The sequence below is a fragment of the Acipenser ruthenus genome, chromosome 22 (assembly GCF_902713425.1).
Source record: "Acipenser ruthenus chromosome 22, fAciRut3.2 maternal haplotype, whole genome shotgun sequence".
Lineage (NCBI taxonomy): Eukaryota > Metazoa > Chordata > Actinopteri > Acipenseriformes > Acipenseridae > Acipenser > Acipenser ruthenus.
Window position 1 is genome coordinate 10,655,207 of NC_081210.1, and position 13,069 is coordinate 10,668,275.

Sequence of the window (13,069 nt, forward strand, 5' to 3'; positions counted from 1 at the left end):
CAAAGTATTGCATTATAAAATATCACATTACAAGTTATCAAATTATAAAATATCACATTACAGAATATCATAATACAGATAAGATCAGTTATGAAAGTACAATAAGATCACATTTAAGTAAGAGCAAAATAAAGAATACAGGAAGGTATAAGTAAGAGCAGGTTTGACTAAGAGCAGATATAACTTATAGTAAATATTTGCTTATATGAGTAAAGTCCAGTAAGAACATGTAGTAAGTATGATAAATGGATGAGAATGATTTCCCAATAAGAGCAAATACAAAAAACATGAGTACGGTTACCTATAAGAGTAAAATCAACTACCAGATACAGTTATAGTTGAAGCAAGAACTGGTACAATTGGGTGCCATATAGTCCTGTACAGTTAAGAGTTGAGGTTTTCTATCAGTGACTGTACCTTTACTCAGCAAGTTGGCTGGAATTCGATACGTATAGTTGTGGATATAAGTCTCTCTCTCTCACAACAGTGAGGCGGTGTGGGAGAACATGGCACGCATGTGTGTAAAGACAAGGCGGCTGGACGTGGCGCGGGTCTGCCTGGGGAACATGGGACATGCACGGGGAGCCCGGGCACTGAGGGAGGCTGAGGCAGAGCCAGAACTGGATGCCAGGGTCGCTGTCCTCGCTACGCAGCTTGGGATGCTGGTAAAAACTTTCATTCTGCAGGCTTGTATTGACTCACAGTAAAAGTAGATGTCTGATGTCTGATGATTCTAATCAATGGCATAACTAGGGGTTTTCTGTAAATGTTTCTGTGCTTGCAACGATGCTTAGAACGCTGTTAGGGATGCACAGATACCAAAGCACATGCCCATTCAAAGGCAAAAGCCACTCAGCTATTTGCATCACCTAGAATTTTAGGATTGAGAATAATAATAATAATAATAATAATAATAATAATAATAATAATAATAATAATAATAATTTTCATATATGGAAAGCTACAAAGCTGCCTGTAATTCAATATGGTAACGTAACATTATTCAGCTGGTTTTGACTTTATGAAGCAAAATGAGTTAATTCTATAGGGTGATGCAAAACTTTTGGCCATAGCCTTAGTTATAATACATCCAGCCAAACCCTGCACACATTGGAAAGTAAAGAATTGTATTTGATCTGTAATTGGATCCAGGATAAGTATCAAAAGCCACTCATAGCAGGTTTGTAGTGTGCCTAGCTTGGATTGTTACATCAGTGTGGTAGCTTGAGAGCCAGAAAAAAAAATAGAAATATGCAGGTTTGATTTATTCTATGCCGGAACACAAATAAGTAGACTTGCTTAATAGATAATTCCTTATTTTTATCTTCTGTCTCTCTTGTCTCCACAGGAGGATGCAGAGCGGCTCTACAAGAGCTGCCATCGCTATGATCTCCTCAACAAATTCTATCAGGCCTCGGGACAGTGGCAGAAAGCCGTGGAGACAGCCGACAGTCAGGACCGCATCCACCTGCGCACCACCTACTACAGCTATGCCAAGCACATGGAGGCCATGGGAGACCGCAAGATGGCACTGGTGCAGTACGTACCACTGCACTCCTCTCTCCATCCCACTGTACCTCACTACTCAGTGCACCCAGTTATCTACTATTCACACTATTCCACTCCACTGAACATCACCCATTTCTAAAGTGGTCTCCAAGGTATCATCATGGGATATTTAGGAATATTCCCATCCACCGCTATTGGATGAAACACACACTGTACATATTTATAATACACTACTGTATGTATTGTTAAGAGAAAATTAAACTGCAACAGTTTTAGGAGTGATTCATTCTAGCTTGATAAGTATTTATAAACTGATAAATAAATATTATTTGCTGTGTTCTGTGAAGTGTTGTAAATTTAGTGTTTGAGTGAATTGTATATGTACTTATCTAACTGAGGATTTGCATATGCAAATTAAGAATTTAGTCAAGGACCAGCTTGGGAACCTCTGCTGTGTTGGGATGTAGTGCATGTCTGCTGTATCCATCTCTGTTCTGAAATGTTCTTCCTTCCATCTACAGCTACGAGAAATCGGACACCAACAGGTTTGAGGTTCCCAGGATGCTCCTGGATGATCTACATGCTCTGGAGATTTATGTCAACAAGATGAAGGACAAGTGAGTGAGGAGTGTGTGTGTGATGAGCAACGCCTTTCTTTCAGTATATACAACGTGTGTGTGTCTTTCTGTGTGATGTAGAATTTCCTGATTTATTTGTGTGTATGTGCAGGAGCCTGTATAAGTGGTGGGCTCAGTACCTGGAGAGCCAGTCCGATATGGAGTCAGCACTGAGGTATTACAAGTGTGCACAGGATTACCTGTCTCTGGTCCGAGTTCACTGCTACCTCGACAATATTCAGAAGGTGAGGCAAGGGTGTGCTCTTGCTTTGATGATGAATTTCCTGTACTTCCTTGTTGGATGTTAGAATGGCATTATGTGGTTTATAGCTGAAGAATTGTTTTCATCAGTGTATGATGGCTTGTTGCTTGCAGGCAGCAGAGATTGCTAATGAAACTGGTAACCGTGCGGCGTCCTATCACCTGGCGCGGCAGTACGAGAGTCAGGACGAGATCAAGCAATCTGTGCACTTCTACACACAAGCACAGGCCTACAACAACGCCATCCGCCTGTGCAAGGTAAAGAGGGCCCCCCTGCTCACCTGCATTCAGATGTGTGTGATTTGGTATAAGAAGAGCACCCTGGATGCTCTTTACTTTTATGGAATGTTATGTATCATCAGCCTTGAACAGAACCCTCAACAACCATTTTATATGAACCAAAGGATAGCCGGATGAGAAAGTGAATTTCCAAGGTTCACGTAGTGTGTCTTGCAATAAATCCACTTAATGACTGTTTCTGTTGTGTAAATGGTTTGGATTTACAGAGCAATGCACCGCTCTGAACTCTAATTTACCACTTCACTTTGGACGGACAATTCCCCTTTCTGACCCTGCTTATGTTTAAACTAAATCACTATTCCAGAACATGGGTATAAAGGACTAAAATCTAAACCATTTAATTTAGCAAACATTACATTAAATGCAGTGCTGTTTGCTATACCAGTTCAAGGTTAGGAAAGAATCACACTTGGGGCTATTGAATGCACAAGCAAGAGGTCATGAGTAAGCCCCATATCATAAGATGGAATGTATTGATCATATTTTAAAAGTGGTCAATTTGGTAGTATGTAAAATAAATGTACATATTTAAACCATAAAATATCAATATGGACCATACAACATAACATTAGGTTATTATCAATACCCTGGTTCCCTGAAATAGAAATGTAACTATTACCTAATGGGTATTTATCTCCTAAAGACCCTGAAACCTGAATAGATATATCAAAGCTGCTCGTCAGAGCCTGTGACGCAGTTATGCCCGGCCCCGATGGCATATATGGACTGCACACACATCATTTCTCCTTCAACACTGCTGCAATCATGGACACAGCGACTTTGAAGGTTAATGGTTACATTTCTATTTCAGGGAACCAGGGTTATGATAATCAAGTATTCCCTATCAAGTATGAAATGTAGCCATTACCTCATGGGTATGAATACCAAAGCTGTCTCAAGGCAATATTGCAGACCAGCTGGAATGCCACAAGGCTAAGCCAAAAGCTACCTTGCGCGTTACCTTTAGAAACCCCAGTAACAAGTAGCTAGGGCTAACAACTAAGGGAGAAACTCACCTCTCTGTCTATTTGTACGGGTTGACCTGAAAGCCGCCCTTAATACTCTAGTATCAAAGCCAGGGTTTTGTGGATCCACAACCTAAGTCTGTAGAATCTAGTAAAGGTGCTGCCCTCAAGCCCAGAGGTTCTGGAACATGAGCACCTTGTTGAGCTGAATAGCTCTAAACAGGCGGCTATTTACTGCATTCTGCCGCTGACAGAGTGGACAGGATGGACCCAGAGTCCAAGCACACTCCTAGATTGAAGGCTGTCCGAGAAAGCGTGAGCTGGCTCTTCACATGATTCACCGTAAGCCCCAACCGTTGAAGGTGGCTGATGAACAGTTACGTGTGAGAGTATGCCTGAGCTGGAGACTGTGCACAATGAGCCAGTTGCGCAAATAATAGAGTACTCTGATACCTTTGAGTCTCAATGGAGCCAGTATAGCTTCCCTGCGCTTCAAAAAGGCATGGGGAGCTAGAGAGGCTAAACAGCAAGACCCTGAACTCGTACACTGTTCCCTGAAAGGCGAACCGCAGGTACTTAAGTGCACTGGTTTTTATGGGGATATGGAAATAGGCATCTTTTGAGGTCCACCGTGGTGAACCAGTCGCCTGGCCTGAATTACTGCAACAGCTGTTGCGTCGTCAACATTTTGAACCTCCTCCAGCTCAGATACAGGTTATACAGGTACTGCAGAAGCAGTATATAGAGATGCCCACCTATATAGCTTCTGGCAAACCAACACAGTCTGAAGACTGAGGGAAGCCTGCTGTTAGAGCCCTGACATCCTTCACAATGGTGCTGCAAGCAGGCAACATGATGGCAACGAGACACTGTGGTAGGGACTGCAAGCAGTTTGACCCGACAGAGCTACTGAGCCCAGCAGCTGCGTAGTGTATCAGTGTGGTAACCTCGTTCACTGTTCAGTACGTATACTAGGCGGGAACGGGATAGGCCTGTGACCCACAGTTACCACAGAAGCAATATATAGGGATGCCCACCTATATCGCTTCTGGCAAACCCAAACAGTCCAAACGTATACAAGATTGATACCGCCATGGTTTGGTACCAGTTCAGCAGGCACCAAGACGGCAACTGTGGGAGAAATTGCAAGCATCATAACCCAGAGCATGCATCTCAGTCAACAGTGAGAGGGCACAAGTCAGCCGACCTTAGGTTGCTTGATCCTTGGGAAGGGGAGACTGGAGCAACCGGCTTCACATGGGGTACAATGCTGCTGTGGGACGTAACAAGCAACAGGCTGAGTGCACATATTACGTGTAAATAGTAAACACTAATACCACGCTAATAATAATATTGCATCAAAGTATAATTACACAAAAGCGAAATAAGCAGATAGAAGTAACGTAGCTCTCCCATCAGGTTCAGATGAAAGGACAAATGATGACCAGAGCTGTGTGTACCGTCCGGGCATGACTGCGTCACAGTCTCTGACGAGTAGCTTTTATATATCTATTCAGGTTTCAGGGTCTTTAGGAGATAAACACCCATTAGGTAAGGGTTACATTTCATACTTGATAGGGAACTATAATGTTTGCCTTGTGATACATTTTAAATACACAATTGTTCCTGCAGGAAAATGGACTGGATGACCAGCTAATGAACCTGGCCCTACTGAGCAATCCAGTGGACATGATGGAGGCAGCCTGTAATTACGAGGAGAAGGGAGTCCACATGGACAGGGCAGTGATGCTGTATCACAAGGTACTGGTCACATGAACTCATACTCTATGAGATTATATATATACAGTGCCTTGCGAAAGTATTCGGCCCCCTTGAACTTTGCGACCTTTTGCCACATTTCAGGCTTCAAACATAAAGATATGAAACTGTAATTTTTTGTGAAGAATCAACAACAAGTGGGACACAATCATGAAGTGGAACGAAATTTATTGGATATTTCAAACTTTTTTAACAAATAAAAAACTGAAAAATTGGGCGTGCAAAATTATTCAGCCCCTTTACTTTCAGTGCAGCAAACTCTCTCCAGAAGTTCAGTGAGGATCTCTGAATGATCCAATGTTGACCTAAATGACTAATGATGATAAATAGAATCCACCTGTGTGTAATCAAGTCTCCGTATAAATGCACCTGCACTGTGATAGTCTCAGAGGTCCGTTTAAAGCGCAGAGAGCATCATGAAGAACAAGGAACACACCAGGCAGGTCCGAGATACTGTTGTGGAGAAGTTTAAAGGCGGATTTGGATACAAAAAGATTTCCCAAGCTTTAAACATCCCAAGGAGCACTGTGCAAGCGATAATATTGAAATGGAAGGAGTATCAGACCACTGCAAATCTACCAAGACCTGGCCGTCCCTCTAAACTTTCAGCTCATACAAGGAGAAGACTGATCAGAGATGCAGCCAAGAGGCCCATAATCACTCTGGATGAACTGCAGAGATCTACAGCTGAGGTGGGAGACTCTGTCCATAGGACAACAATCAGTCGTATACTGCACAAATCTGGCCTTTATGGGAGAGTGGCAAGAAGAAAGCCATTTCTTAAAGATATCCATAAAAAGTGTCGTTTACAGTTTGCCACAAGCCACCTGGGAGACACACCAAACATGTGGAAGAAGGTGCTCTGGTCAGATGAAACCAAAATCGAACTTTTTGGCAACAATGCAAAACGTTATGTTTGGCGTAAAAGCAACACAGCTCATCACCCTGAACACACCATCCCCAATGTCAAACATGGTGGTGGCAGCATCATGGTTTGGGCCTGCTTTTCTTCAGCAGGGACAGGGAAGATGGTTAAAATTGATGGGAAGATGGATGGAGCCAAATACAGGACCATTCTGGAAGAAAACCTGATGGAGTCTGCAAAAGACCTGAGACTGGGACGGAGATTTGTCTTCAACAAGACAATGATCCAAAACATAAAGCAAAATCTACAATGGAATGGTTCACAAATAAACATATCCAGGTGTTAGAATGGCCAAGTCAAAGTCCAGACCTGAATCCAATCGAGAATCTGTGGAAAGAACTGAAAACTGCTGTTCACAAATGCTCTCCATCCAAACTCACTGAGCTCGAGCTGTTTTGCAAGGAGGAATGGGCAAAAATTTCAGTCTCTCGATGTGCAAAACTGATAGAGACATACCCCAAGCGACTTACAGCTGTAATCGCAGCAAAAGGTGGCGCTACAAAGTATTAACTTAAGGGGGCTGAATAATTTTGCACGCCCAATTTTTCAGTTTTTTATTTGTTAAAAAAGTTTGAAATATCCAATAAATTTCGTTCCACCTCATGATTGTGTCCCACTTGTTGTTGATTCTTCACAAAAAATTACAGTTTCATATCTTTATGTTTGAAGCCTGAAATGTGGCAAAAGGTCGCAAAGTTCAAGGGGGCCGAATACTTTCGCAAGGCACTGTATATATATATATATATATATATATATATATATATATATATATATATATATACACACACAGTATATATATATATATATATATATATATATATATATATATATATACAGTACTGTGCAAAAGTTTTAGGCAGGTGTGAAAAAATGCTGTAAAGTAAGAATGCTTTCAAAAATAGACATGTTAATAGATTATATTTATCAATTAACTAAATGCAAAGTGAGTGAACAGAAGTAAAATCTAAATCAAATCCATATTTGGTGTGACCACCCTTTGCCTTCAAAACAGCATCAATTCTTCTAGGTACACTTGCACAAAGTCAGGGATTTTGTAGGCATATAGTCAGGTGTATGATTAAACAATTACACCAAACAGGTGCTAATGATCATCAATTCAATATGTAGGTTGAAACACAATCATTAACTGAAACAGAAACAGCTGTGTAGGAGGAATAAAACTGGGTGAGGAACAGCCAAACTCAGCTAACAAGGTGAGGTTGCTGAAGACAGTTTACTGTCAAAAGTCATACACCATGGCAAGACTGAGCACAGCAACAAGACACAAGGTATTTATACTGCATCAGCAAGGTCTCTCCCAGGCAGAAATTTCAAGGCAGACAGGGGTTTCCAGATGTGCTGTCCAAGCTCTTTTGAAGAAGCACAAAGAAAGGGGCAACGTTGAGGACCGTAGACGCAGTGGTCGGCCAAGGAAACTTACTGCAGCAGATGAAAGACACATCATGCTTAGTTCCCTTCGCAATCGGAAGATGTCCAGCAGTGCCATCAGCTCAGAATTGGCAGAAAACAGTGGGACCCTGGTACACCCATCTACTGTCCGGAGAAGTCTGGTCAGAAGTGGCTTTCATGGAAGACTTGCGGCCAAAAAGCCATACCTCCGACGTGGAAACAAGGCCAAGCGACTCAACTATGCACGAAAACACAGGAACTGGGGTGCAGAAAAATGGCAGCAGGTGCTCTGGACTGATGGGTCAAAATTTGAAATATTTGGCTGTAGCAGAAGGCAGTTTGTTCGCCGAAGGGCTGGAGAGCGGTACACGAATGAGTGTCTGCAGGCAACAGTGAAGCATGGTGGAGGTTCCTTGCAAGTTTGGGGCTGCATTTCTGCAAATGGAGTTGGGGATTTGGTCAGAATTAATGGTCTCCTCAATGCTGAGAAGTACAGGCAGATACTTATCCATCATGCAATACCATCAGGGAGGCATCTGATTGGCCCCAAATTTATTCTGCAGCATGACAACGACCCCAAACATACAGCGAAAGTCATTAAGAACCATCTTCAGCGTAAAGAAGAACAAGGAGTCCTGGAAGTGATGGTATGGCCCCCACAGAGCCCTGATCTCAACATCATTGAGTCTGTCTGGGATTACATGAAGAGAGAGAAGCAACTGAACAGAAGAACTGTGGTTAGTTCTCCAAGATGTTTGGGCCAACCTACCTGCCGAGTTCCTTCAAAAACTGTGTGCAAGTGTACCTAGAAGAATTGATGCTGTTTTGAAGGCAAAGAGTGGTCACACCAAATATTGATTTGATGTAGATTTTTCTTCTGTTCACTCACTTTGCATTTTGTTAATTGATAAATATAAACTATTAACATGTCTATTTTTGAAAGCATTCTTACTTTACAGCATTTTTTCACACCTGCCTAAAACTTTTGCACAGTACTGTATATATATATATACATACATACAAGACCTGTGCACTCATTTAAACTGTTTTTAAGAACCAAAGAACCAAGCCGTCTGCATGGAGACACTAGTTGTGAATAATAATGAATTCTAGAGGACCTTTGTAAATGCTTCAAATGTGTTGTGCAGTGAGCTTCCATGTGCATCATGATCATTTCCGATTCAGAAATAGGCAGGGGTAACCCACAGATCGCCATGAAAAAAAAAATGTTTTGCACATTAACTCTGCAGATATCAGTGAGATTTCAGTTCATTTTCAGTAGGAGTGTGCACAATATATATTCAGAAACAGAGACAGGTGATGAACAGAATAAGCGGATGTAATAAAGTGGTAAATGACTGGTTTTGTTTTGGCAGGCTGGACATTTCTCCAAGGCTCTGGAGCTGGCCTTCGCGACTCAGCAGTTTGGAGCCCTGCAGCTGATTGCAGAGGAGCTGGATGAGGACTCAGAACCAGCACTGCTCGCCCGCTGCTCAGACTTCTTCATCGAGCACAGTCAGTATGAGAAGGCAGTAGAGCTCCTGGTGGCAGCCAAGAAGGTAACGCATTGACAAAATAATGCAGTGATAAAAAACAATGATTTGGCTCCCTGTGTACCTGACAAATGGAGATGAGCGGTCTGCTGGATCTCCCCCAGTACCAGGAGGCCCTGCAGCTGTGTCTGGATCAGAGCCTGACGATCACAGAGGAGCTAGCTGAGAGGATGACAGTGTCTCGGGGCTCGAAGGACCTGCCAGAGGAAGCACGCAGGGAGCTGCTGGAGAGCATAGCAGACTGCTGCATGAGGCAGGGCAACTACCACCTGGCCACCAAGAAATACACACAGGCCGGAAACAAGCTCAAGGTGAGAGACACACCCAGACATGTTATTCCTAAATTATTCCGCAAGCTCTCAAACACAGTGTTTCTTAAACTAGGGGTCGAGATACCTGTATGTTTCACAAACTGCTGAGCAGTTTTCTGATTTCAAAATCACTAATACATGGCTTTTTACAAATTACAATATGCTTTTTTTGTTGGATCTTGGTTTATTCTTCAGTGTCTCAGTGATTGTGAGTCCCTGGTAATTTTCTGGCTCATCAGGTCGTAAGTTGGGAAAGTTTGGGAACCCCCTTTTTTTTTTAGCCATTTAAAATGCATTTTAAAAGTGCCATCCAGTTCCGCTGACCTTTCTGATGCCCATTGAGCTGTTTGATAAGCAGAATGTAGCGATTCTGCATATACATTTGTCAATGTTGCACTTGAAATTCTACAGTATCTGCAGTAGACCATCATCAGAGATGGTGACAAACTGCACTTTCCTTGCTGTTTAATTTTGTATGCTGCACAGGCACTGCATAAATGTAAATATTTAAATAAGTTGGGTGATCCCTGTCTCTCAGTTCTGTTGCTGTGTGAAACTCTTACAGGCAATGAGGGCGCTCCTCAAGTCAGGAAACACAGACAAGATTGTTTTCTTTGCCGGAGTTTCTCGGCAGAAGGAGATTTACATCATGGCAGCCAATTACCTGCAGTCTCTGGACTGGCGCAAGAACCCCTTGATCATGAAGAACATCATCAGTTTCTACACCAAGGGGCAGGCTCTCGACCTCCTAGCAGGCTTCTACAATGCCTGTGCACAGGTCAGGACAGGGACCCACTATATGTAAAGAAAAACCTATCTGACCACTGACTATTGTTTCAGGCAATAATGAGTGTACCACAGAAGCCTGTATAACGTATCTGATAATAGAAATGTTTGTGATGCAACTCCCAAACATAGAAATCTGTCAACATTGCATTGGACATTGGTAGAAAAAAATGTATATGGTTCCTCCCAAAGCAGCAGTCTGGCTCTGGGGTGCAATATCAATCAACCTGAAAGAAATACTGGTCTGTTAAACCCTTCCTAATGTTTAATAAGCCTTGTTTGCTCCCAGGTGGAGATAGACGAGTACCAGAACTATGAGAAGGCTCTGGGGGCACTGACAGAGGCTTACCAGTGCCTGAGCAAGGCGAAGGCTCATAGCGCAGAGGAACAGGAGTGCAGGCTGGCTGAGCTGCAGCACAAACTCACCCTGGTCAAGAAATTTGTCCAGGCACGCAGGTAAACACCTGCTTTCAGTCCCCAATGCAGGAGGAGGGATACCTTATTCATGTCTTTAGCAAAATTCCACATCTGGTATATTGGAAAGCTTTAAAAAATTATAATTCTACTAGTTATTTAGTATTCTGTGGGTAGCCCTTGCCAGGAAAGTGTATTGTAGTATTTACTTTGTTGTATTTCTGTTTCTGTGGTGTTTCTGCTCACCCACAGTGGGTTTTCTTTAGACTTGCTTTGGTACAGATGTTCTTGTGCAGCTCTTCCTCAGATATCTGTCCCGTGCAGGCTGTATGAGGAGGACCCTGGTGAAGCGGTGCGGCTGTGTGAAGTTCTGCAGCAGGAACCCAACCTTGACCCCGCCGTCCGCATCGGAGACGTATACGGCTTCCTGGTGGAGCATCACTGCCAGCAAGGCAGCTTCCAGGTGGTGAGTGTGCCATTTATCCACCTTACCACTAGGGGGAGTACTAGGGTTTGTCATGACCACACTTGACCACTAGGGGTGCTGTTGTGATAAATGCACCTGAACAATTGGGGGATTAGTGAGGAGGGAGGGTGCTGTAATGAACACGGTTGGGGTCAGTTCCTATTTTTCAATTCAATTCAATTACCAATTCCTTTTTAAAATAAATTCCCAATTCCTATTTCCTTTTAATTAATTCCAATTCCTTCCTTTCGTTGTAATTGTCGTACTGTCGAAAAATTGTTTCATCCCTAGTCTGAGATACTCTGTGCTCTTCTCTCCAGGCCTATCGCACTCTGGAGGAGATGAGGAAGCGGCTGCCCTCCCTCAATGTGAACTACTACGTGAGCCAGCGCAGCCTGGAGGCCATGCAGCACGCTGTGGGGGTGCCCCTGAGCAGAGGAGGGGGCGTGGGACGAGGGCACAAAGACAGAGAGGGGGAGGGGGAGGTGGTGGAGGAGGAGGAGGAAGCCGTGGAGACACACCTGGGGGATTAAACTGTACTGGCACTGTGTCTCAGCAGCACAGACGTGTAGAGTGCACCATAAACCACAACAGCTTTAAATACAAAGGGCTTCGGACAGTTTCTGATTCATGAAGTGCCTGAGTCTGTTTGTTAGAACAGATAAACAGGTGTACAGTAGAATTCAGTCCAAAGCAGATAGTCTGGGTTACTTCCAAAGAGTTGTGAAGTACCAGGCACTGGCAAATCGCACTGAAACAAAGGTGCAGGATAACAACATTCAAGAACCGGGCCTGAAACAGAAACCATAAATACACATCAGGGGTCCACAAAAAACTAAATATAAAGTATGATTTCTGTCTGGGGGATAACCAAGTGCAGTACTTTTAGATTTTACCATGTCGTCCTTTTTTTTCTTTTTTTTTTTTAATTTAGTAATCGCCAATTATTTTATTATTTTCTCACAATTTGGCATATCCAGTTATTTTTGACCAGGTCTTTTAACAAAAGCTAACATTTTATATAATGAAGACATCAGGAATTACACAAACCACCGCAGAAAGACTTATATCAATGGCTGTACACATGTTTTCTATTCAGGACCATAATAAAATAAAAACTGCTCAGGTCCAAAAGTCCACCAAAAGGTTCTTGCCCTGAACTTGTGCAATTAAAACACAAAGGAACTCAATGCATGCACCTATCATTAGGTAACAGATAACCTGAGGTAACAGATCTCAGGAAAAACAGCTTCCTACCACAGCTTCAGTAGCAACAGTACCAAATCACTGCTGTAAATAAACTGATTCAAAGACTTATTTATATCCCCTTTACAAAAGACATTGTGTTTACATTGTTAAAGGTTGAAACCGTGTTTATATTCTTTTTAAAGAATTCGATGTTGTTATATATTGATATCTTATTTATTGATGTACTTTTTATATGTTCCCTAATTTTATGTTTATTCATCTGTTTTCGTAAGACTTTATATTACCATTTTTCATAAAACTTCCAGAAAAAAATTGGTTACTTTTATAAATTAAATCCTGTAGAAATGTTGACTATTTTGACAAAAAATAAATATTGTTGAATTGTTAGTCTGTAGTTCTTTTTTCAACAGAACCCTTCTATCTTTCAAGATATATCCTTAATTAGCTTAACCAATCAGGAGCCCAAACTATGTTGTTCAGGACCTTGTTCTGATAACTAGTATACAAAACCTTCACGTTTGACATACAAATGGGTGGTAACCACAGCTGAATCCTCTGCCTGTG

At 42.3% G+C, this 13,069-nt stretch overlaps 1 protein-coding gene across 1 annotated transcript in view; it reads left to right on the plus strand.

Annotated features, from left to right (window-relative positions):
• LOC117431834 (intraflagellar transport protein 140 homolog) overlaps positions 1 to 12,853 on the plus strand; it is an 85,904-nt gene extending 73,051 nt beyond the window's left edge. The window contains exons 19-30 of the mRNA XM_034053157.3: positions 488 to 665; positions 1,349 to 1,539; positions 2,031 to 2,126; positions 2,239 to 2,371; positions 2,502 to 2,645; positions 5,285 to 5,413; positions 9,143 to 9,325; positions 9,424 to 9,630; positions 10,196 to 10,408; positions 10,706 to 10,872; positions 11,155 to 11,296; positions 11,617 to 12,853. Of these exons, the coding sequence (XP_033909048.3) occupies positions 488 to 665; positions 1,349 to 1,539; positions 2,031 to 2,126; positions 2,239 to 2,371; positions 2,502 to 2,645; positions 5,285 to 5,413; positions 9,143 to 9,325; positions 9,424 to 9,630; positions 10,196 to 10,408; positions 10,706 to 10,872; positions 11,155 to 11,296; positions 11,617 to 11,829 (1,996 nt within the window). The 3' untranslated portion in view covers positions 11,830 to 12,853. The remainder of the gene's footprint in view (positions 1 to 487; positions 666 to 1,348; positions 1,540 to 2,030; positions 2,127 to 2,238; positions 2,372 to 2,501; positions 2,646 to 5,284; positions 5,414 to 9,142; positions 9,326 to 9,423; positions 9,631 to 10,195; positions 10,409 to 10,705; positions 10,873 to 11,154; positions 11,297 to 11,616) is intronic.
• Positions 12,854 to 13,069: the final 216 nt, after the last annotated feature.